Here is a 26,950-nt window from a genome sequence, read left to right as displayed (position 1 = left end):
GGGGTTCAAGTGCTTTATGGCATTTAAGCACTTATTAAAAAGGCATTTACTTATCAAGCCTGTAATGACCTAAAACAATGATAAAAAAATAAGCATTTTTAGCAAACCCAGGTCATTTACTATAGAAATATGTTTTTGACTGTTATAGCACTATTCATGAAGTTTTGAGCTTTAGTTTAGGCTTTATAGGCTTTTAGGTATATTTAGACAGGCCCCTTTTCCAAACGGCCCCGTTAGAGCTTGCCAAAGGGTACATTTCAACATTTTTTTTTTTAATTATTAACCTAGACAGTCCAGAGATTTGCACTGCAGTGTTTTTTCCCAAGATTTTTCCCGAAAAACCTAGGACTAGTTTGCAAAAGTAGTTTTTTTTTTTTTTTTTTTTACATTTTCTCAATCATTTAAGAAACAGTTTGATTGACAGCAGTGGTTCTAGAGGCAAAGCTGTTTGGAATGAGGAGGTCTATCGTATGATACAAATATTGTGTGTACATGTGAAAAACCATGCAATATACAATCATTTAAGCTCTTGAAAAATGCAATATAACTCCCTAGTGGCCTACTTCTTTAAAATTTCTCACAGCCCTTCAGGGCCGTAATTCAAACAGGGCTACCAAGTTTTGTTCCAATCGACCTCTATTAACCTGGTCTAACAGGTGCTCGAAGTTCATCGGCCTATTGATTTTCGAGATATGCAAATGTCCTTATAGCCACTAGATGCTCTTTGGACCAAGACAGCTCGTACCCATTTTTATGTTAATAGGACAAACAGTAGTGACTTTTTTTGCTGTAGCGCCCCCGTCAGGCCAATTGGGGCGAGTCTTGGTGGCATTGTAGACAGTGTAAGTACTATCATCCCTCCAAGTTTAAAGTCTCTACGACTTATGGTTTGGTCTGCACAATCAGTTTTACATGGAGATTGCTGATCCTTGGCCATTCTATCAATTACAACAGGGTTTTTACCGCTACATGCTTAAAAACCGAAAAACCCTTAAAACAAACTTGCATACTCTCTAGAGTCAAACGAGTTTGCTAAATGTAGGAGTCAACAGCACTGTCTGATCCAAAGGAGGCCATCTTCACTCCTGGAGAAGGAGGCGGCAATGGGGGTTGAGAAGGAAGGGTAAAGGAAGTGCAAGAACGGCAGAGGGATTGGTGAGGTGGAGGGGGTGGGTTCTCCACTCAATTGAGGTTTTGTGCAATAATGGAAAATGTTCCACGCAAAGCCAGAAAGGCCTGGATGAGGGACACCCCAATTACTTGACTCTGAAAGGCGTGTTTGTCAGAAACCACTTGAAGGAAAAGCGGGATACGGGGTGGAAAACAACATGGCTCTTTTGCAACATTGTCCCTCCTCTTCTACACTTCTCTGGAAGTTCAGCGTACAGATTTCTTTAGTGTGCGCATGTGACAGTGTCATGCTCAGGTTGCGGTGGGCAGGCTGGCAGGAAGATAGGGGGGTGCGGAGAGCTGAGGGATGATATCAGTGCTGGCTAGAGCACTAGAGGAAAAAACAAGTGAGTGCTGGGCTGGCAGTGAGCGAGAATGAGCAGTGACTTTGCAGAAGAAAGAACACATGCTGTTTGTATCCAATGTGGTCCAGAGGACCTCTGTGCTCCAGCTCATGACATCACCACTGTCGAGCATGTCTGCATCGCTCCAAATGGTCATGTGTGTGTTTTAGCAAGAGTCTGTGTGTGTCAGACAGTGACCTGACCCAACACCCAGGATTCACAATATAGCCTTGTAATAATGTGAAGTAATGTTTGGATTCAATAAACGTTAAAAAACATGGAAATATTTCATCACAAAAAATAAGGATAGTTAACTCAAAAAATTTTATTCTGTCATTAACTACTCAACCTCATGTCATTCCAAACCTGTAAGATCTTCAGATCTTCAGAACACAAATTAAGATATTTTTGGATAAAATACGAGAACTTTCTGACCCTGCATAGACATGAGTTGTGGTACTCTCGTGAACATCCATCACATGGAAAAGAAGAAATTGCTGAATAAAGTTGATTGATATATATATATATATATATATATATATATATATATATACCACTGAATGAACCACTGATGTCAGATGGACTATTTTAATGATGTCCTTACTAGCTTTCTGGACCGTGAGTGTGATGGTATCGTTTATGTATCAATACTTTTTATTGTCACTTTTTAACTCATTTTTCAACATGTCAGGTCTAAACTGGGTAAAAATCTAAATGAGCTGGTTTTCTGTGAGGTATTGTACATAATTGTAACAATTTCTGTTTTGTTGTTTTTTCCCCTTAAAATTTGTAAAGTGTAAGTCATCTGGCTAACATGGACTAAAAATACATCCAGAACAATAAACAAATTACAGGATATCATTTTATGTCATAATTTTCCAGCAAAAGTATGTTTCTGAATTTATGATCACAGTAAAGTTAAATTACAGCTGTACAATTTCTGATATATTTTTTTAATAAAGAAGGTCCAAGTCTATTATTGCTAAATAAATAAATAAAATGAATTTTAATTGAAATAAAAGTATAACTTTCTTTTTGATAAATAAAAATATGTTGCAAAAAAAAAAAAAACTGTGATGGTACAAACCTCTGGACAAAAAAAAACAAACAAACAAAAAAAAAACAACAACTGTAAAATCTTAGCAAACACAAAATTACTGAAACCATTTCCTGTTTCCTGTGGTAATTGACATCATGCTGTCCATAGACCTAAATTAAACAAGCAAGAAAAAGAAGACCAAGATTCCCTTAACTATGAAACCCAGTTTCCACTACTTAATAAAAAATAAAAAGAAAGGTAATTGCAACTTTTTAATCCCTCAATTCTGACCTTTTTCCTCGCAATCGTGAGTTTACGTCTCACAATTCTGCCTTTTTTCTCAGAATTGTGATATATAAACTCCTTACTGCAAGTTAAGTCAAAATTGCAAGACAAACTTGCAAGTCTAAAAATGAAGACAGAAGATTCGCAGTTGTGAGAATAAAAAAAAATTTTTTTGTCTTAGAATTGTAAGTTTACATCTCGCAGTTCTGACTTTATAACAATTGCGAGTTGAGTCAGAATTGAGATAAGAACTTACAATTCTAAGAATATATCAGTTTCTTTTCCCATTACAATTGGACTTTATAAGTCACAACCGCAAGTTTATATCTCACATTTCTGAAAAAAAACTTTACACAGTAAAATTGCAAGAAAAAAGCCAGAATTGTGAGACCTAAACTTGCGTCTGTAAGGAAAAAAAGTCAGAATTGTGAGATGGAAAAAAAAACAAAGAAATAAAGAAATAAAAACACATGGACACACATAGTACACCCAGTAAATAATACAATACAGCATTTCACTTCTCCTTCAAATACCAAAAGGGGAACTTGCTTTTAAACTGCTAGGGACAAAACCACCCACTCCAAGAGCAAATGAAGTCTCATTTGCAGATCTGTCAAATTTTGGCTGCTTGAGTCAGTGGAAATAAGTGAAGCAGAAGCGAACAGAAAAATAAACATCGCGGATGTCTCTTCACAGAAGAACAATCAAGTCATTTCATAAATAAAAGGCTGCATGTAGGTCCATTATAAACCAAAATGAATAAGCAAATCCGGGAAAGCGCCTAGGCAAATAAGATGAGGACAAATGCTTTGCGGACGGATAAGAGAGGCAGAGTCTTTATGGCCTCAAGCGCACCAACTGGCTCTAACAGGAGCCAACATTTGCTCCAAACATCAGCTGTTAAAACCCATTAAACTGTGATGACTGAGTAATGACATGATCAAACAAGAGCACGGCGAGTGTGTGTTTGCGAGAGTGCAAACACACATACAGTCCATGTAATAATGGGAAGCGAGAGCAAAAGACAACAGAAATGAAAGGTAAGTGGATGTGGAAGTGTCATTCGGGGTAATGTCAGAAGACACGGGTCGAGCTGGGCATGTGAAATGAGCGGCCCCTCCCCCAGGTGACATCACAATGAGGAAAGGGGGGTTCTGAGCTGCAACGGCCTGGGGAGATTTTCCTTTTCTGCTCCAATAAACTCAATCACCCGTCCTGACAGGGCTGGAGGATGTGCATTTCTTCACGCTAGATTGTCCGTTTAAATTCTTTGATATTGCAGGAGGAGGTGGGAAAGCAGAGAGTAAGCCAAGTTCAGAACACACTTTGTCGCCACCAAGGTCAGGAGGACAAGCTGACGCCAAGGGGTAGTCAGAACTCATACCGATCCACGGCTCCCGAAACAAAAGATCACTACGACACAGGTCCTTCTCTGTCAAAAACTAAAGAGAGGCAGCCTGCTAATTACAACAAGCTACTAAAGGAGCTTCAAGCTCCGCTATTGTGGACATCAAAGGCGAACTGAATTATTTGCACAAGTAGATTACATACAAAGTCAATGCAAAGAGGCGGACAGACCAGGTGACGTGAACACGCATTAACGTGTCTTCCACACAAGTTGAAAAAAATTCAACTTGAGAGGTAAATTCGTGTGACGCGTTGCTACGCAGATCAGCCTATATATAGTGCTTTTGACTACAAATCAAACGTTTTTGAACAGTAAGATTTTTAATGGTTTTTAAAAAAGTTAAAGAAGAGCTCTTCTGCTCACCAAGCCTGCATTTATTCTATCCAAAGTACAGCAAAAACAATAAAAATGTTAAATAATTTTACTATTTAAAATATCGGTTTTCTGTTTGAATATATTTTAAAATGTAATTTATTCCTGTGATTAAAGCTAAATTTTCAGCATCATTACTCTAGTCTTCAGTGTCACATGGTACTTCAAAAATCATTCTAATAAGCTGATTTGCTGTTCAAGAAACATTATTATTATTATCATCATCATTTAAAACAGTTGAGTAATATTTTTTCTCAGAATTCTTTGATGTACAGAAGGATCCAAAGATCAGCACTTATCTGATTTTTGTTTTGTTTTGTTTATTTTTTGAGAAATGTTTTTTTTTTGTTTTTTGAGCAGTAAATCTAAATATTAGAATGACTTCTGAAGGATCGTGTGACTAGAGTAATGACGCTAAAAATTTAGCTTTGAAATAAATTACATTGTAAAATATATTCAAATAGAAAACTATTATTTTAGTTTTTTAGTTTTTTTTTTTTTTTTTTTTTACTGTTTTTGCTGTACTTTGGATCGAATAAATGCAGGATGGGTGAGCAGAAGAGACTTCTTTAAAAATTCATTAAAAATCTAAAAAACGTTTGACTGGTAGCGTATATACGGTTCTTTGCTCCAGGGCCAATCCATTTTGCAACCTGTAAGCCTCATTAAATAAATAAAATTAAACAAAAGCAAATAAAATAAAAAAAATAATACAAAATAAAAAAAATAAAATAAAATAAAATACAAAAGTAATGAAATAAAAGAATAAAGAAAAACATTTGTATGGATGTAAATTGATTTAAAAAATGCTTAAATTCTGCAACCTGTATTGCTCACAAAAAAAATAAATAATAATAAATAAATTTAAGTTTTAAAAAAAATAATTAAAGAAGCTTATACTGATTTAAATCAATAAGAGGGTGGATAAATAGACAAAATTTTAATTTTGAAGTGAACTGCACCTTGTATTTAGCCTGTACTTTCTAATATACTTCTAATATTTCCTGTAATATTCCTAAAATCACCAAATCTGTATTTTAGTGCATCAGTTCCACGTTAATCCTGCAGCCAACTGTCATAGCATCTCACAGCAGTGAAGCATGCAACACACAGGATTAATCTCGCCCCTGCGTGCCCGCCTTGCCACGCTGCCCCAGAAACTACATAAGATTTAAGCATCCACGCAGCATGAGGGAGAAGAGGACAGGCGAATAAATCATATCCAATCGCCTTCTGCAGAGAGGCAGTCGTCTCTCTCTCTCCACACTTTTCAGTCACAGCTTAATGCACCAGAGAAAATACAGCACAGCAGTCTGGTCTCCGCTTGGCACAGACGGCCAGGGATTGCATAAGCCAAGACTGCAAATGGAGAAGGAATATATCAGACCTCAACGATATGGCACAGGGAACAGAGAATATTAGATGTTCATTTTGATGTTGAAAATAACACCGGCAGCAAGCTACGACACCAGCCACAAATCGTACCAAGACTTGCATGTTTAGTGCGTTTTGGTATCGGCGACTACATGTGAGCATTAACATCTACATCACAACACTGCAAACCCTCGGTCAATGTCCCTCCCCCTCTCCAACAGCCAGAGGGCCATTGGCTACAGCTCCGCATTTCCCACTCGCTGTCAGGGTGTATAGGGGAATCTATGTTCAAACAAACCTTGTGAAAGAACTCTCCAAACTCGACTGGCATTTGCTGTACTGCTAGGAAATCCAAATTTTAAAACTCTCTACTGACGTGTGTTAAGGTCACAAAAACACTACCGGTAATAGAGTTGCAGTCTCAGTCCATAGAGAATCATTCCTGGACCTTCTAAAACATGGTGTAGAGTAAAAAGCATCCATCTGATTCACTATTGGTTAATTTTTTAAAAGATTCATATAAGAATTTGAAGCTGTACACAAGGTGATATTGCATGTTTACTTACAAAATATGGGAAAAAGTGCTGTTTCAGGTATCTTCAAACACCAACTTTTGATGGTCGCATGTTCTAACAGTAGACAGAGAAGGGGTATTCTTTGCCCAGCACTATTTTTGAAGTAGTTACCACAGTTTTGCATACTACTGTACATTGTGGTAGCATTTATGTCAGAGACGCATTACAAAATATCATGGACAAAAAAAACGTTGGTTGCTTGTTTGGCACGACAGTTGAACTGCCACTTCCTGTCTAAATTAGAGGTTTCAACTGTTTCAATGCCATAGAGGTCAAAATACCCTGACCCCTTGCTAGTAGGGATGTGCGGGTCTAGTCGACTAGTTGACTAAACGGTACAGCTCCTACTAGTCGATACTGAACAACAGTCGACTACACTCAAAAACATGATTTTATGATTAAAATTGCTGTGATCTTAACGTTACATTTAAAACATTTTAAATAAGTTCAAATTAAAAGTTTGAAAAATAATACATTATTTTTAAAAGTGCATCTTGGCGAAAAGTAAATTGCATGCCCTTATAGAGACCTCATGACCATGCAAAATACTAAGGTGTGGGATTATTTTGAATTAGAAGAAATTGGAAAAGGTTTGTGTAAACGGTGTAATATCAAATTAGCTTACAATAACTCTACTGGAGCGATGCATAACAGGCATGTCGTAGGCGTAAGCTTAGAGGCTAGCCAAAGCCAGCAAATGGCAATCACGGCATTCACTACAACCTGCCGCCGCTGCGATCCCGTCTGGTGGTGGTCTGGGATGTCTTAATAAAAATTAATAGGCCCCTACATGTGTACAGTTAGCGAAAACCAGACATTATGGTTTATAAAGTTTTAAATATAGATATTTTTCTTACACAAATGCATCGATTCACTTCAGAAGGCCTTTATTAACCTCCCAGAGCCGTGTGGAGTACTTTTTATGATGGATGGATGCACTTTTTTGGGCTTTAAAATCTCAACACCCATTCACTGCTATTATAAAGCTTGGAAGAGTCAGGGCATTTTTTAATATAACTCCATTTGTATTCGTCTGAAAGACGAAAGTCACATACACGTAGGATGGCTTGAGGGTAGGGTTGGGTACCCAATGTTACTTTTTTTCGGTACTTTACACTCTGTTTAATAACAAAAACATTTATTTCAATGAAAAAAATAAGTCCAAATATCTCAATTTCAACATTTTGAACCATTTTTTTATTTTTATTTTTTCCAGAAATTCTTGTTTGTTTTAATTTTTCTCATACTCAAATGAAGGCATTAAACATTTATTTACTTTTAATTAAATGAAAATTAATTAAAAGGTTGTTAAAATTGAATACATGAAATTGTGTGAATATTGCTTCAGTTTGAATAATAATTGTAAAAAAAAATTCTACAATTAAGTGGTTAATCTGGTTGTATTATTTATTTTTATCATTTAAATGTTTTATTTAAATTGAAATGAATTGGTAAAATTCACATAAGTTCATGTGTTCATGTCGTCATATAGTGAGACGCAGAGGCCAAAAATCACAGCGAGCGTCACATGTGCTTCAGTATTTGTGTAGTAAATAAAACCGCGTCTTCTGCCCGTTTGTGTTGCCTGATAACATTATTAATAATAATAATAATAATAATATAAAAATTTTCATCTCTTAGAAATACACATTTGATAGTAGTTTGAATTAGAATGCAGACGTAGATTAAAAAGCCTACTGACTGTCTCGGTGCGCACAGTGTTTCGAACATTTATCAAACTCGTTATCGTTTATCGAGGAAATTACCGATTTATCGCCCAGCCCTAAGTGTGACCAGCCCTTTAGCAAAAGTTGCCAAAGTAGCACCACTCATCACATTTTTATTTTAAATATTCATGTGCCCGCCCAATAATTACACACAAACACTCCAAATATCTGCGCAATGTGACAAAATACTCATATTCTGTCTTGACATTTTAGCCTTGTAGGTTGTAAAGTATTTGCAGCACATGATATCACCTTCAAAACAGTTGTATGCTAATTTCTATGCTGAGAGCTAATTCAAATTAGACCCTTCATCAAGCCAATCCCGTAATCATACAGCCTTCATATGATCATTAAGCGCTGAAAACAATAACAACCAAATGTGGTTTAAGCTGAAAAACACCTGACTCAAATTTCAAGGGTGTTGACTGTAAATGGGCGTCGAAAAATTAAAAAACACCATACCTGAACCTTAGGGAGAACCTGCCCATACTTATTAATAATTACTTTAATGGCCATGTGAAATGCATTTCTTGCCAGTTGACGCAATGTACATTACTCCCAAAGGGACTCATTTTGCAACACAAAATGTGCATTCATGGCTATCTTCTGCTGGAGACTTGAGATTTCTGAGTTACTTCTATTCATAGACTTTCAGTTGATTTCACAGTGCGGTCTGGGCTTCATGACTGTCAACTGAGATTTTCTACGCTGCCAGAGAAACCAGAATATCCACCCTGCACAGACCAGCCTTCCTCCGAACTATGATTTAGTGCATTTTTTATGAGTTTCCATTGGGCAAAACTGGTATTCTGTCCAAATCCGACTTCAAACATCTTTGTCAATCTGCAAGCTTCAGGATTTCCACCCTATCCGTCAGAACAAAAAGAAACCAATTTCTCCATTTCAGCTCAGAAGGTTGTAAGACACGAGGCAGCAAGGCCGAAATCACAATGAGGGCTTTGACAAGACGGATGACTCACCTCCTGCTAAGCTTACATGCTTATATTTACGTCTGACAACCGAGTAACTAGGCGTGTTTCTGAGACTCTCAGCTGCTTCACCCAAGGTAAAGGTGAGCATAGGTGTGGCCCCGTGCTGTAGTGAAAGGCCCATTTGTCTGGAGGTGGAGGGGGCAGGGGAAAACAGAGGGGGAAGATCGGGGGTGTCAGACATTGTTGTGCCTCAGCAGGGGCTGCTGATCTTTACTGAGACAGATCTGGTGCAGAAAGAGCAGCGGAGAGGAGAAGGAGTGGCTGTTGTGTGCATGCCAAAGTGGCAGCAGGGTGTGAGGCCGGCCCACTCCGCTCTTCATTTACACTCCAGTGAGAGCGTCTGTCAGCCACTATGGCCACAAGGATGAGGACACAACAATATCACACGCCAAACATCAGTGCACTGCTTCATCAATCCTCACTGTGAATCTCCGTATCGCAGAAAGCGTTGGGCGTGTGTCAGAAGAACACAGCACTCGTGTTGACACTATGATCTAAAGCTAGAGTGGGCTGACCGGTTCTGCGCTTAGAAATAATGGACTGAAAATCTGAGATTCAAGGGAGCTCTGCATGATCACAGCACATGCACACCCTGTACAGAAGTTTAACCACAAAGCAGCTAGATTAAAATAGTGACAGCTAAAATACCATGTGTAATTTAGCACAATTAAACCGTCCTCCCTCAGTATATAGTTACATAAAATAATAAAACTACTTAAAACAATAAAATATAAATAAATAATAAAATATATGGTTACATAAGATAATAAAACAAATATATAAATACATATAAACTCTCAATTCTGACTCTTTTCCTAGAATTGCGTGACATAAACTTGCAATTATAACTTTCTTCCTCAGAACTGCATGATATAAACTTACAATTGCAAGTAACAAATTCAGAATTGTGAGAAATAAAGTCAGAGTTGTGGGATATTAAATTAAGTCTGAACTGCAAGATATAAACTCCAAATTGACTTTTTTTCCCCAGAATTGCGTGATACAAACTTGCAATTATTACTTTTTTTCTCAGAATTGCATGATATAAACTCACAATTGCAAGAAATAAAGTCGTAAAATAAAGAATTACGAAATATAATCTTGTAATTCTGACTACATCCCACAAAATTACAAGCTATAAAGTCAGAAATGCGAGAAATAAATTCAGAATTGCATGATATAAACTCACAATTGCGAGTTATAAAGTCAGAATTGGAAAAAAAGAAATTTGAGAATTTGAGAAAATTGTGAGATATAAGCTTTTTTTCTCAGAATTGTGTGTATGTCTCTTGCAATTCTTCAAGTCAGAATTGCAAGAAATTAACTTTCAATTAACCAGCCAGGATAGCAAAATATAAACTTTTTTTCTAGAACTGCATGTTTGTGTCTCGCAATTCTGGCTTTATTTCTTGCAATTGTGAGTTTATATCCTGCATTTCTGACTTCATATTTAGACTTTTTATATTTTGGAATTGACTTTTTTATATCACACAATTCTCACAGAATTGTGAGATAAAAAGTCAACAATTACTGTACCTTTTATGTATTTTTAATTCAAGAACAGTATAGAAACCGGTTTCCATACATAACAGCTTTATAAAAAAAAATAACAACAAAAGTTTGTTGACCAATTTAGTTGATGATTTGACTGTAGAGGCTTGTGTTCAATTAGCCTGATTGGCTGTTATGATTCATTAAAAAGAACCGCCCTAATCGAGCGATTCTGTGGGGAACTGAACAGCATGTCCTACTGTAGATTTATAGCTGCATGCAGCCAGCGAGGAAAACGCAGTTGAAAGCTAGGATGATTATTTGTTGTCGAAAGATTATTTTGCAACACCCAAGTCTTTCTTTCTCTCCACACAAAAATCTAACTCACATCTTTCAGCCAAAATAAACAGGGATTATATTTTGATCAGCGTACGGCAGACTAACCGGTAGCAAGCATGCTTGATGCAGGAAACCCTGCTGCATTACAGAACGAGATTAATATTACAGCTAGGGCTGGGCGATATTGGCAAAATAAAATCACGATAATTTTTTTCATATCAGTCGATAAACGATAAATGTCAAATCTTTGTTTCTTTCAAGTTTAAAGTCAGATTTTTGCTCCAAAGTGACAGTTGTAGAAACCAGACCAATAATTTTCCTTAACAAAATAAATATCTAAATAAAAATAATAATTTCTGCATGTTCTAATGAGTTATAATGTTTAAAATCAAGAAACAGGTTTGGGTTGTCTGATAATAATAATAATAATAATAATAATAATAATAATAATAATAATAATAATTTTGATAGTAGCTTGAGGATGCAGAAGTAAATTTTTGTTCATTATCAATCAGTAACATCTATAAAAATTGTAGTAACCTCAGTTTTATATGGTCAAATTTATTCTGACCCAGTTGTTTTTTTTTTGTTTGTTTTTTTGTTTTTTTAATTAAGCATTGGTCTCCCATAGTAGCAAGCATACATTTTAAATCATGATAAACACAGTTAAAACCACACATAATGATACCTCAGTACCATGGTAAAAATATAACTACATGGTTTTATAGGTAGCCTATTTCTATGAAATACGGTAGTCTAAAAACATTCAGTATAAATGCACACATGCTATAGCTTAATCACAAATACACACATACTATAATTATATACCATTACTCCTGAAATAAAATTCAATGTTAATATACCACACTGCTGCCACACTACCGCCACACTACCATGGTGAAGTGAGTGTTACTACAGTAAAGCCATGGTAAATGATGTGTAGATTGAAAAGCTTTCTGACTGTCTCGTTGCACACAGCTTTAAACTAGTTTGAATCACAGAGTCATTTGTGTTCATCGCTGAATTCAAGTGTTTCATACTGGATCTCACAGCGCTGTTTAGTGCTTGTGTGACAGAGCCGTTCACATATCGCGTCTTTTGCGTGCTCAAGTTCGTTATTTGAAATGTAGGCGTGCGGCAGCCGCGCTCATAACGGAAGCGACGTGAGATTACAATAATAAATGCATCTTCTCCAGTGAGCTCACGCAGCACGCCAGTTTGAACTTTGATTCACACGGTCCGTGTGGCGCGATTCAAATGAGTCGCGCTGTTTCGTTCCGCTTTTGGCACATAAAAATTATATCGAACATTTATCGAACTCTTCATATTGTTTTATCGAGGAAAATTATATTGCGATAATTATCGTTATCGGAATATCGCCCAGCCCTAATTACAGTACAGTAACATGGAAAATGTGTCAGAAAGACACGGTGCAAAAAAATTAGAATGGTCAAAATAAAAATGCCTTTGCTAAGTGATGCTGACTATTTTACATTATCACCAGAGCTACAGCCATAATAACCATACCATGCATTTCATTTCAGAATGTATTAATGACAGTACAGTTTCAAATACTAGAGTGTCAAAATATTAATAGTGAAGCAATGCATCAGAGCTCAGTCACGCGGCTATTTTAAGCAACTTGGTTATTAAGCTGCTCTCTGCTTATCACTGATGAACAGGAAACACATTTCAGTAATAATTCCTCAGAGTGTGAAAAAAAAGAACATAAAATTCACAGCTACACAAGTGTCAGCTTGTTTAATTCGACAGTTATTAATTATTATAGTGGGAAAAGATTTTAATGAGCAAAACTGTAAAACAAAATAATTTCTTAATATTTGTGTTATTTAGTTTTTCCTGCAAAAATGTGAAATTTCCTTTAAACTTTTTATATAATAATATAGTATTGACTGCAATGATAATGTATATGGAAAGAAACAATTTTTTCATTAATTAGTATCTAACAAAAACAAAGATGCCAACCTTCTGTAAAGCTGTACTCTAAAAGCTTTACGCTAAACTGTTGCTTCAATCCCAAACACTACACAAGAACAATGTCTAGGTAAACAATTTGTTTACAAACTTAAAAGCTGTGACCAATCTTCTTACAGGATATCCTGTCTTACGTGTCATTCTTCAGTGTAGGGGTGAAAGTGAATGAGGTCTAGACACAAAGAAACAACAAATGACTTTGAACTGGCATAACCTTAGGATTAAAACAGAACGCCACATGGCTGAAGCTAACAAAAGATGCATTAGCCACATACATTGTGCTGAACAATGCATCACCTGCAGTGACAACAGATGAGATGATCACCAATCATCTTCAACTAGGCCTGGGTGGCCAAAACCGTTCAATCCTGATATTGCTACTCTAATAGACGGGATGAAAGGTAGATCAACGACACCATGCAAGCAAGTCTCTCCCTCAGAGTCAGCTTCCGATGCTTGTGTTTCAATCCCTGCAGCGCTGAAAGCATTTCTGTCATCACAGAGATGACCAGACAGACAACCAGTCTGCTGTTCCACAGTGACGTCAGTGGCAAAGACCTGTGAGAGCTGCTCCAACGGCCCGGTTTACAAGTAGAAAACACTCTCCGACTGACGTTTTTCAGACATCATGAATGAAAAGTATGTGAGGGCTGAACAAATAGTGGTTATTGATACATTTATTGAACTTTCCCATGGCTTAGTTTCCACTAAACACTTCTCATAAAAAAGTCTGAGTGGGATCAATAGGAAATTATGAATGATGCAGAATGATAAAATTACACAAGAACTCTCACTTAAATTGTTACGGTCTAAAAAGCAATAGCTAAGTGAGCCAGTCGTGAGTTTTGCAAAAATGAAATGATTGAAGGAAATACAATAAAATACAACATGATAACAATGGTTTTCTTCTAAACCGCTTGTCTGTAAGAAATTATAAACCTTGTCACTAACTGCAAATGTTTTAGGCTAGTTGTGTGGCCATTTGGCTTCTGAAATGAGATCAGAGACAGTTTGGATCACATTTGAGTAAGAATTGCATAATATGCTGTGAGCAGCCTGACAAGATTATTCCAAACAAAACCAAGCATGATATTGGTTGATGCAGAATTCAAGACGGCAGCATTGCTAAACATGCATCAGAAAGATCAACAAAAAAAAGATCTAATATTTGACATACTTGCATGAAAAATCCATAATTAGCACATAACATGCACAAAAAAGGCAGTGCAGGTCAGTGCTGGTATTAAACTACTAAAAAACATTTTTTAACAATTGAAATAAAAAAATATATAAAATAAAATATAAATATTAAATGGAAAAACTAAAAAAATAAACAAGTGAAAATTAGAAAATGCTGCCTTGGCAGCTAAATGAAATAAAATAAGTTAAATGAAGTACTAAAACTAATAAACCTGAAATCAAAATAAATTAAAGCTAAATAGAAACATTAAAACTAACTAAACTGAAAATTAAAAATAACTTAAAAGTTAATTCAGATATTTAAACTAAATACTATAAAATAATATACACTACCAGTCAAAAGTTATTTAAAGAAGTCTTTTTTGCTAACCAAGCCTGCATTTATTTGATCCAAAGTACAGCAAAACAGTTAAATTGTGAAATATTTTACTATTAAAAAATAACTCTTTTCTATTTGAATATATTTTAAAATGTAATGTATTCGTGATTTCAAAGCTGAATTTTTAGCATCATTACTCCAGTCACATGGTCCTTCAGAAATCAATCTAATGTGTTGATTTGCTGCTCAAAAGACATTTATTATTATTATTATTATGTTGTAAACAGCTGAGTAGAATTTTTCAGATTTCTTTGATGAATAGAAAGTTCAGAAGAACAGAATTTATCTGAAATAGAAATCTTTTGTAACAATATAAATGTCTTTATCATTTTGATAAATTTAAAACATCCTTACTAAATAAAATTATTAATTATTCTAGAATTTCTTTCCCAAAAAGAAAGAAAATTATACTGACTCCCAAGCTTTTGAATGGTATGGTGAATAATGTTACAAAAACTTTTATTTCAGATAAATGCTGATTTGTCTGATTTATTCAAAGAATCCTAAAAAAAAAAAAAAGTACTCAACTATTTTATATATTGGTAATAATATTAAAAATGTTTCTTGAACAGCAAATCAGCATTTTAGAATGATTTCTGAAGGATCATGTGACACTGAAGACTGGAGTAATGATGCTGAAAATTCAGCTTTGATCACAGGAATAAATTACATTTTAAAATATATTCAAATAAATAGCAGTTATTTTAAATAGTAAAAATATTTCATAATATTACTGCTTTTGCTATATTTTGGATCAAATAAATGCTGGCTCGGTGAGCAAAAGAGACTTCTTTAAAAAAAAATATATATATCTTACTGTTCAAAAACTTTTGACCGGTAATGTTTATAATAATAAAATAAAACACTAATGGTATGTGTAGTTCTCTGCTATATAGTATGCAACAAGCACTGTATCAAAGACCCAGATGAACTACTTCATCTGCTGAAATTCAAAACAAACCATCCCATAATGCCACAGACGCTGTCAAAGTCAAAATGTCGCCACAGTAAATGACTTTCCAACTGCTACAGGCACCATGAAAGTTGCTCATGTCAATGTAAATTGTATTTTCACAGTTGATAGGTCAAATGACATATGGATCAAAAAACATAATCAACATGACAGATCACGCAGTGTGTCTGTGAATGTATTTCTACAACACAAACCTACAGAAACATACTTGAACGCATGACTCGAAAACTGACTTCTCAAAATTGGAAGCGAAGCACAAAACCGGTGAAGAACCAGACTTCATGACCATCCTACACCATACACACTACATTACAAAACCATTAAAAGCTCAATGCTGTCCTTCAGAAAGCTAACACAGATGTAGGCTTAGATGTCTGGTTAAGTTTATGGTAGGATCGCACCAAAAGCGAGTTTGTCCACATAACACGAATATAACTCATACATACCTGTCAGTGACTGTGGACCGTGTGTCGCTCATTGGGCTTTTGTTTTTAGCTTTTATTCGTCCTATATCCTATAGTCATTTTCAGATGCATCCAGGGAAGCATCGGTTTCTGTTGTTGCATGAGGATGTTGCATCCGTATTCTGCTTGTGCTGACCAAGAGGTTCACTAATGACAAAAAAAAACAGAAAATTTATTATAAAAGTTGCACTAAAACAGCATGTATAAATGCATCCAATCACAAACATGGCCAAAAACGCATGAGCAGATGACTTTAAATATTAATAATACATAAGCATTATGATATGAACTGAAGACCTGAAAAGTAAAATCATCACATAAATTTTCCAAAACCAACAAACATGTTTTAAACTAGCATCCTCAAGTAACCCAAAGAACATTTGGTTCCTGCAGAAGTGGTGCTGTTTAACAAAAATAACACTGTTGTTGATAACAACATTATTATTAACACAATAACACTCTACTGTAACGTTAATTACAGTTTAGACATATAAAACTCACTAAGTATGTTCTGTATACACAAAATGTTATAAAAACGTTACACGTGTTAGTTTAACAGTAAGAGACTTGTACAGACCAGTCAATAATTAAACCAAAATAACTCACAATTGGTGAGTTCCCGTTATCGTACAGTTATAAATTTACCTTCATATTCAGCAGCAGCTCCCAGGTGAAGACGAAACACTTCCTTCTCCACGAAGTTACACTCCTGTGGCAATTAAAACACTTTTCAGTATCCTAATGCTGAATGTGTATACGTCCACAGCCAACACAGCAGCAGCAACAGCAGATAACTAGTACCGCAACCCAGACTGCAGACCAGGCCTTTGCTATGCTAAAGCTAACGGCAGCCAAATAACGTCCACTCCAAAAACGAGACGCGATGTTTTCGCAACAACAATATTAAACAGCCGTGTGCATCCACACCAATCCCACAGTCATCCAGACTGGGAAAAATACACGCGCTCATACACGTGTCACCTCACGGAGAGTTTCCATGGAGCGGCGACGAAATCACTTCAGCATCAAAATAAACAAAACCACTCGGTAAAGTTCGCGTAGGTCTTCCCGAATGTTTTCAGAGACGATACCGAGCTCGTACGGAAGCGAGGGTCCACGTTGAAATCAGTTTAGAGGTTGTAGGTTCCCGTCCATCAAAGTGGGGAAAGTTGAGATGTGCCGGACTGCTGCCGTGTCTCCCGCGGGGTTGCGTCTCAAAACCTAGTGAGCCGCCTGTGTGGACAGCATTTCCGATTCAACCGAGTTCACTCGAGCTCGCTCTGCTGAACACACTCGGAACGTGCACAAAATGCTATCTAGGTAGACAAGCTCAATGAAATTTGAGAAACTGCCAGTGTTTTGGTTATAGTTTGTGGAGTGAGGATGGTAATTCAAAGTTTCGTTTTTGCTCAGATTCTCTCGAACTCTGGAAACGCGTCTAGCGGAAAATAAAACATTCGGACATGTTTTTTTAAAAAAGGGTACGTGATTAATTAATGCCGTTTTAGATGGCTTTAAGTATAGGCTTTTTTAGTATTTTGTTTATGAATACATTAAAAAGTACTTGTTTTGAATGGAACATTTGTGTATCCATAGTGATTCGGACAAGGCGTTCACTTTTCACATTATGGGTTTTCTTAAGTAAAAGTCGTGATTTATTTCATTTACAGCTGGCTCAGTGAGTTTAATTAATCTGTTGGAAAATGTGAACCAGCCACTGGTTATATTAAAAAAAAAAAAAAAAAAAAAAAAACGTCAAGCCCTACAGTGCGAAACCGTTTAAGTATTATGTTAGTTTGCCACATGGTGGACGTTCACAAAACTGCAACGCGTTAATGACGTTTTACTTCAAGTTGGACCTTTTACGTACATTATACTGGATTTTGTTTAGTAATTATGCTTTGTATAATAATAATATTGGTACTTTACAATAAGTTAGTTAAGTGTATTAACATGAACAAATAATGAACAATACATACAGTATTTATTCTGTTAGCTAATGAAAATACAGTTGTTTATTATTAGTTCATGTTAGTTCACAGTGCATTAACTAATGTTAAGCACAACTTGTGATTTTAATAATGCATTTGTAAATGCTGAAATTATCATTAAGATTTACAAATGCTTTAGAAGTTTTGTTCATTCTTATTTCATTAACTAATATAGTTAACTAATGTATCTTATTGTAAAGTGTTACCATTATAGTAATAATAATATAGTTTAAAATGCACATAAATGTACCTATTTGCTAGAAAAAGAATCTAGAGATGATTTCTTAAGATTTCCAACTGAACAAAACAAAACACTTTTATGAAAAATTATTATATACAGATGAGGTCAAACGTTTACATACACCATGCAGAATCTGCAAAATGTTAATTATTTTGCCGAAATAAGAGGGATAATATAAAATGCATGTTATTTTTTATGTAGTACTGACCTGAATAAGATATTTCACATGAAAGATGTTTACATATAGTCCGCAAGAGAAAATAATAGTTTAATTTATAAAATTTACCCTGTTCAAAAGTTCACATACACTTGATTCTTAATACTGTGTTGTTACCTGAATGATTCACAGCTGTGGGTTTTCTTTGTTTTGTTTTGTTTTGTTTAGTTGTTTATGAGTCCCTTGCTTGTCCTGAATAGTTAAACTGCCTGCTGTTCTTCAAAAAAATACTTCAGGTCCCACAATTCTTTGTTTTTTCAGCATTTTTGTGTATTTGAACCCTCTCCAACAATGACTATGTGATTTTGAGATCCATTTTTTCACTCTAAGGACAACTGAGGGACTCATATGCAACTTTTACAGAGGGTTCAAATGCTCACTGATGCTTAGAGCTAGGGGTGTAAACTTTTGAACAGAATGAAGATGTGTACTTTTTTTTTCATTTAGTACTGCCCTGCAGAAGACAAAGTAAATTTACCCTGATATTCAAATTCAAAAAGTTGTCATGCATTGTGTTTCCTTCTGGAGCATCAGTGAGCGTTTGAACTTTTGTAATAGTTGCATATGAGTCCTTCAGTTGTTCTCAGTGTGAAAAGATGAATCTCCAAAATCATAGTCATTGTTGGAAAGGGTTCAAAAAAAAAAAAAAAAAAAAAAAAAAAACAAATTGGTGGGACCTGAAGGATTTTTCTGAAGAACGGCGGGCAGTTTAACTGTTCAGGACAAAAAAGGGACTCATGAGCAACTATCACCAAACAAAAACACAGCTGTGGATCATTCAGGTAACAACACAGTATTAAGCAGTATCAAGTAAACAAGGTCATTTTTATAAATTCAACTATTATTTTCTCTTGTGGACTATATGAAGAGTTCAGATGCAAAAGCCTCTAAATCCATCTGACGTTTTTCTTTAAAATGAGCATTTCTTTCTGGCTACTTTGTATAGGTTTCTATGGAAGTACTGGTACTTCTGATTGGGCTGAGGCTGGAATTTAGAGAGTTTGAAGTAAAAGTATTTGATGGACATATACTGTGTGTCAGGAACATTCACTCAGTATCATTATCTCATTTTTGACCGAGATGGCTTTTAGCTGGTTTTGCATCTGAACTCTTCATATGTAAACGTGTTTTATGTAAAATTTCTTATTCAGGTCAGTAATAAATAAAAAATAACATGCATTTTGTATGATCCCTCTTGTTTTGGAAAAAGAATTAACATTTCACATATTCTGGTTCTTGCATATTCAGATATTTAAACACTTAGACCTAGATTTCTGTCAATAAACCAAATATATACAAATACATCAAATTAGATTTAATTCTAAGAATTCGAGTTTATCATAATGGCAAATATTGGCAAAAAGTCATAATGACTTTGAGTACACTTTTTTATTGATTTCCTGACTTATTTTTAAATCAGTTACCACTGGAGAAAATAGATATAGAATTGGAATTATTCTTGTCACTACAGGTCTATTAGTTACAGTGTTAAAACGATCAGTCAGCCTGAATTTCTGTATGTGTCCACCTTTTTCTTGAGTAACAGTTGAGCGCCGCCATGACTGATTCTATTTTCCGTTTGGGTGCTGCTCTTGTTTTCCCTTCTTAAGTTAAAATACTGTGTGAAGTAATAAAATAATGTGTCAAAATAATACGTACCCTTATCATTTTGTGGAAAAAAATGCCGCAAACTTCACCCTGAGTGTGCGCATGTTTTCAGTGCAGCTAATTTGGCATCGCTTCATGTCATCTTCCCACTCGTTGAACTATGACAAGTGATTTACAACAAAAAGTTGCGACCATGTCGTCGTGTGCTTTTTTGTTTTAACGGAAAATACGTTAATTTTACTAGAAACACCAGAGACTGGAAATGTAAAGCACCATTCCAGTCAGGCGACACTTCCATATTCAGAAATAAGTCGGTACATTACATCACCCTAAAATACATTTTTGGAATGATGATGTTTATTGATTTATCAACTGGTGTGGTCAGTTCACCATAACAGATAAATAACTGATGCAAACATCCTGTAAGTCATCACTCAGTCTCACAATTTGAAAAAGGTTACATTTCAAAGACAAAACTTCTGGATTTACTTTTTCATTCAAGTCATTAATCACACACAAATCATTCGGTAATCTTCCAGAAACATTTAGTAGTGTTTCATGATCATTTCTGAATATTGCACATACTAAAAGTGTAATGGAAAATCTGTAAAAGCAACCTAACTAATTAAAATGTATAACAAGTAGTGTTCCTAATTACAAAAATATCAAATATTTCCAGTACAGTTTAAACACTTAATTCCTTATGAGTACAAATATAACAAATTAGATTTGATTGTAAGAATTTTGAGTTAATCATAATGGCAAATAATAAAAAACCATTAAGACTGTTTAAGGGCTCTGATACAGCATGGATGTTTTCCCATGTGTATATTACCAACCACAAATAAACACTAATGGCTGATATCCTTTAAAAAATATGTAAACATCTATTAGCTGCAGAGCTTTATTAGCTGGTACACTTGTTCTGATTCTCTTCTCTCAAGTGTTAGAAACAAGAGGCCAATCTGCTGATCGGAGAGATCTTTCACTCTCTCTTCACGTCCTGCCCGTTGACCTCTGCCATCCTGTGGCGATTCATCCAGCGCTGGTATTTGAGCTGGGATTTGCGGTATGCGAAGCGGCCGATGTCAACCACGAACACCCAGGACAGCGCGTACATGGCCACGCCACCGCATTTAATGATGAACTTTGGTCTCGGAGAGATCAGCTCACAGTACAACATGGCGCCGCCGACAAAAATGCGCATGAACACAAACAGCAGCACAAACAGAACGTCCACCACCTCTCCAAGGAAGCTGTCGTACCGGCCGGAGTGTTTCAAAAACCAGCGGGTCTGAAGTAGGGGGTTTGTGATCTCGCTGCCAAACAGCACGGCGCACGACTCGATGCCCGACTCCCCCAGCCACAGAGTGAGCAGAATACCCAGGATGCTCATGGTGTGGTGTGCGAGCATCACCAGACCCTCTGTGCGGAAATACACACACCAGGCCATGTCAAAGATAAAGTAGCCCAGGCTGACCACCATAGCGGTGATCTGCAGAGGGGTGTTCTTTGTACCTGCAAATAATATATATAGTACAAAATAAGCATTTTTCATGGAAAAAAGACAGTATGTCCATACTAATAAGACAACATTATATATTAGGAGTGTGTGAAATGTCTACAATAATATCACAGTTGTTGTTTTAAAGGGGTAATCTGCAGCTGGCCAGATAGGATTTTGATAAAAGACGGCTGTCTATGCAGTAGAATATGTTTTTTTAAAAATTGATGCTACACGGCTAGAGGAAAAAAGAGAAAAAGGGCTGTGGTAAAGAAAAGTAGGAATACTTCAACACCTATAATGCACTGGGTTCAAAAATGTGGGGATTCAAAACTGTGGAAGTACGATATGTAGTTTTATCTGTATTTTATATAATCTGACAGACTTTTGCTGTCAAATAAATGGGATATCTTAGTGCAAAAAATATTACACATTGTTAATTTACTTGGACTACTGACGTTGTTACAATACAAAGCTTTTTGCTAAATCAGCAAACTAATTTTTTGACAATGTGTGAGCTGACATTATCGAGTGTTTCATTTACTTTGCAAATATCAAGCAAAAACACTCCAAATATCAGCATGATTGCAACTGTGATATTGATTTTAAACAACAGTTCAATAAACAAGATATTAATATTAAACAAGGTATATTTTAGATATAATACTGTCCCTTCTGGCTATATTTCACCAACAAAAATAATTTTAAAGACAATTTTCTAAGCACACATTGGTGTTTTATTACTGACTAAATCTGCATTTAGAAAAAAACAGTTGAGTGAATAATTCAACGACTCATTCATAAATAGTCACTTGCTTTGTTTTGTAAAGGAATAGTTCACCAAAAAATAAAAGTTACAGCATGATTTATACACCCTCAAGCTATCCTAGATGTATATGACTTTCTTCCTTCAGACGAAATATAATCTGTGTTATATTAAACAATGTTCTGGCTCTTTCAAGCTTTATAATGGCAGTGAATGGGTGTTGAGATTTTGAAGTCCAATAAAGTGCATCCATCCATCATAAAAAGTACTCCACACAGCTCCAGGGGGTTAATAAAGGCCTTCTGAAATTTATCGATGCATTTGTGTACAAAAAAAATCCATATTTATATCCATATAGCCACTTTCTCATGAACGCACGTACAACAGTTAGTGAAAGCTAGAGATAACAACTTATAAAGTTACAAATATGGATATTTATGTCAGATTTTATGTTAGTAGACTTTTATGTTGGATGTATGCAGTTTTTTGGGCTTCAAAATTTCAACACCCATTCACTGCCATTGTAAAACTTGGAAGAGCCAGGACTTTTTTTTAAATTTAACTTCAATTATATTCATCTGAAAGAAGAAAGTCATATACACCTAGGACGGCTATTTCCCTACTATGTAAGAGCAAAAAACAGTGCATGAGAAGAATAGTATGTCTAAATTCATAATATTCATGAAACAACAGGCGAAAAGCACCCAGATGACTTACAACTTTAACTGAGATTCCATAATGTAAAAGTTGTAAAGTGCAGTAAAATGGTGCAGTTGACACCGCAAGTAATTTAACGCTCTCAAACTAGGTTTTTGTTCAAATGTAGTACCTATTTTGGATTTTTTTATTTCATATTTTAATATTCAAAATTTTAGATCTGAAACATTAATCTCATAGCATTAATTATGCAATTATAATCAAAATGCATTCATGCCATCTCTGAGCTGCATTATGTAGTCTATATATACATTATCCACTTCATTTGTAGATTTTATGGGTCAGGCTTCCGGTCTCATCCGCATCCAGCTATTTTTAGCTGTACAAAACAGCTTGTTTTGCTGCTTGATAGTGCAAATTGGTGTGTATTACCATCATATTTTAACATATTATCTTTATTATAAACACACTGGTTTGTAGTGCAAACAATTTTACCATTTACTGCACGTTGTTATTCTTCTCATTATTTCCCTGTATAGCGGATAATCAACCGGAAGTCTCACCCATAGGTTTATTTCCACATTGAAGAAATAGGTGGATATATATATTAACATTTAATATATCTTGCCTGGGTAGGTGAAAGGCCACGGTCCATCTATGTATCCAATGTATGCAGTTATACAGACTGCAAGGATGCCATGGAATAGTGTAACTAGCCGACAGTTCCATTCATAGCCACAAGAGCCATTTGTGTAACACAGCAAAGCATAAAGAGCAATCCAGCCAGCTAAGCACGCTCCAACTCCCAGCACCAACGGCGTCATCTTTATTCTGTGAACCTAATCAAATACAATGAGATGTCACATTCACAAAACACTTTACCATGTTAGATTGCATGCATGCATTCATGAGAGTACTTACTTGAAGCACCACAGCGCTTGAGTGGCTGTCTAAAAATGACACTTTTCCTTTGATTCTGATGTGGAATAAGCGCTAAAACCACTCGAGGATGTGTGAAGGGCTAGCAGTGGATTTCACATTAACAGTTGAGAAATACAAGAGTCTGGCTTGTGTCTGGGTGTGTCAAATGTAGACCAAAAGTTACTGTGGCAACCTTATCCACAGCTCTTTATCCTAATGTTGTCCGAATCTCGGATGTCAAGCAGCTGAAGTTGAACTAGGTCAATACTAGGTTACTTTATTTTAACTTAAATATACATACAAATCCGGTCACTGATATAGCCTGTTCTTATTCATAACAGGTTTAATAAGAAATAATTGATAAAATACATGCTCAAAAGTCACCGTGGCAACCTTATCCACAGCTCTTTATCCTAATGTTGTCCAAACCTCGGAAGTAAAGCAGTGTCAATATTAGGTCATTTTATTAAACATACACTACCTGTCAAAAGTTTTTGAACAGCAAGATTTCAAATGTTTTTTAAAGAATTCTCTTCTGCCCACCAAGCCTGCGTTTATTTGATCCAAAGTACAGCAGAAACAGTAAAATTTTGAAATATTTTTATTTTAACATTTATCTGAAATGTTTTGGGGGAAAGAAATTAAAGAAATTAATACTTTTATTTTGCAAGTACGCTTTAAATTTATCAAAAGATGATGACAAAGACATTTATAATGTTTCTGTTTCTATTTCTATTTCAGACAAATGCTGTTCTTCTGAACTTGCTATTCATCAAAGAAACCTGAAACAATTTACTGCTGTTTTCAACATAATAATAATAATAAATGATTTTTGAGCAGCAAATCAGAATATTAGAATGATTTCTGAAGGATCATGTGACTGGAGTAATGATGATAAAAATTCAGCTTTGAGATCACAGGAATAAATCACATTTTAAAATATATTCAAATAGAAAACTGTTATTTTAAATAGTAAAAATATTTCAAAATTGTACTGTTTTTGCTGTGCTTTGGATCAAATAAATGCAGGCTTGCTGAGCGAAAGAGCCTTCTTTAAAAATAAAAAAAACTGGTAGTGTATATGAAAGGTTTGGGATTCAATAAAATAATAAAATACAGTAAAAACATTTTACCTAAAAATAATTTGAAACATGACCCTGCTTCAAGCAAAATTATGCGATGAAAACAAAAAAATGACATTTTTAATCATATTAGCCTTTGATGAACCAAAAATACACAATGCGACCTGTGTAGTCTGATAAATTAGCAAAAGAAATAAATGAATAAAAACAAATGAATTAAATGTTACCAGTGTTTGTGTTTATTATTTGTATATATGTAGAATCAATTGTTGCACTGCATCTGTATATCACTTCTAAAAAAAAAAAAAAAAAAAAAAAAAAAAAAAAAAAATTAAATAAATTAAAAAAGCTTTTCTGGTTTTCTCATATCTGTTTTGTTGAAATATTAAATTATCTGACGATCTGAAAACCGTTTTTTTTTTTGTACTATGTATTCATTAAAAGTGCTAATAAAAACATCGTACATCCCTACTGTTGCCAAAAAGTTAATTTAAATAAAAAATAAAACTGAGTAATATATATATATATATATATATATATATATATATATATATATATATATGTATGTATATATATAAACCACATCTTTCTCAAATATTCTTAATGCACAGTGCAAAACAGATAACGTTACTGCTCGATTCAGACTTAAGCTAATCTTCTGAGCTGTGGGATTGCTGGGTTAATTAATTACCACCCTTCATTAAATTAAGACGAGCTGGTTAAACGTGTAGCCATGAAATTAAATATGTTCTTAAAAAAAGAAATAAGTATATACCTCTTACAACAGTCACCTCAATAACATGTTCATTGACAGGCCGGAGAGTTATTCAGTGCTCGGCATGGATGCTGTCTTCTTCCTCCGTGCCTCCCGGTTCAGCATCACGTACAGAAGCGCAGCAGCAGACCGCACACGAGGCCTTGAGGGATCTCAGTGTTCAGCTCCGGCATCGTCTTGGAGATGGTACGCAAATCACCACACAAACAAAAGCCACATTTCAGCCACTCAGTCCCTCAGCGGCTGGACAACAGCGAGGATGACAACAAAGAGGAAGACACATCCTTACAATATGGCGACCTCTGCCGGTACGGACCGCGTCCTTCAAAACAATTGACAACGGTAACCATAGTGACTTTGAACTTAAAGAGATAGCTCATCCAAAAATTAAAATTATCATTAATTTATCACCCTCATATGTCTTTCCAAACCCGTAAGACCTTCGTTCATCTTCAGAACACATATTAAGATATTTTTATGAAACCCGAGAGCTTTCTGACCCTGCATAGACAGAATCACACTTACGATTTGGTCAATTACCCGGATGCGCGGTCATACTTGGGACACTCGGACGTAAACAACAGCATGGATCGCACAGTTAATGTACTGCTTAACATGTTGTTTTGCTAATTTATGTTGTCTAAACCACAGAAAAAATGTGTGGACGCTGTAAATCATACAGAAAACGACTTAGTAAACAGGAAAGGCCACAATATTTTGACAAACTAAAGTTAATAGGTGGTAAAGATACATACAAGCGGTATTAATTAAGATATTAGCCTAATATTTCACCTACCTGACTGGAAATGATAAGAACAAACATGAATTTTGTCAAGATTCTTGCCCTGGAAATCCTGGTTCAGTTTGGTCAACCACAAACGCCTTTTTTCCTCCGTTTTTTGCACTCTTCTCCTTGATTTGTTATAACTTTTGGCAGTCTAATAGTATTCCAAATGTTTTTCCTCGTCTGGCCAATTAGTACAGCCCAAAACATGACAATAATTGACCATTTTCAGCAGCAATAATCAGCAAAATATGCAAGTTTTGTTCAACTCAATGGC

At 35.4% G+C, this 26,950-nt stretch overlaps 2 protein-coding genes across 4 annotated transcripts in view; both read right to left on the bottom strand.

The window, feature by feature from the left end:
• The window catches only part of arhgef12a (Rho guanine nucleotide exchange factor (GEF) 12a), a 66,118-nt gene extending 48,627 nt beyond the window's left edge, over positions 1-17,491 (bottom strand). Inside the window, 2 exon segments of the mRNA XM_051129520.1 lie at positions 16,110-16,274; positions 16,773-17,491. Coding sequence (XP_050985477.1) covers positions 16,110-16,141 — 32 coding nt within the window. The 5' untranslated portion in view covers positions 16,142-16,274; positions 16,773-17,491.
• A 3,394-nt stretch (positions 17,492-20,885) lies between these two features.
• On the bottom strand, positions 20,886-26,156 carry tlcd5a (TLC domain containing 5a). 3 transcript variants are annotated; one of them, XM_051128493.1, is made up of 4 exons: positions 25,890-26,156; positions 24,033-24,132; positions 23,740-23,950; positions 20,886-21,702 (listed from the first exon to the last, which is right to left on the bottom strand). In XM_051128493.1, the coding sequence occupies exons 3-4, from the start codon at positions 23,933-23,935 to the stop codon at positions 21,170-21,172; spliced, it is 729 nt and encodes a 242-aa protein (XP_050984450.1). In that variant the 5' UTR covers positions 23,936-23,950; positions 24,033-24,132; positions 25,890-26,156; the 3' UTR covers positions 20,886-21,169. The 3 variants fall into 3 exon arrangements, with proteins under 3 accessions (XP_050984450.1, XP_050984451.1, XP_050984452.1); XM_051128494.1 differs by lacking the exon at positions 24,033-24,132; XM_051128495.1 differs by lacking the exon at positions 24,033-24,132 and having other exon boundaries at positions 25,906-26,156.
• Between the last annotated feature and the right edge of the window lie 794 nt (positions 26,157-26,950).

The sequence above is a fragment of the Labeo rohita genome, chromosome 15 (assembly GCF_022985175.1).
Source record: "Labeo rohita strain BAU-BD-2019 chromosome 15, IGBB_LRoh.1.0, whole genome shotgun sequence".
NCBI lineage: Eukaryota > Metazoa > Chordata > Actinopteri > Cypriniformes > Cyprinidae > Labeo > Labeo rohita.
This window is presented reverse-complemented; position numbering and strand designations above follow the sequence as displayed.

Bases quoted from the DNA above. Each gene is read 5' to 3' on its own strand.
- tlcd5a (XM_051128493.1), bottom strand. From the start codon at position 23,935: ATGACGCCGTTGGTGCTGGGAGTTGGAGCGTGCTTAGCTGGCTGGATT. The intron at 21,703-23,739 runs GCAAGATATATT...TATTATTTGCAG, and splicing joins GTGGCCTTTCACCTACCCAG to GTACAAAGAACACCCCTCTG.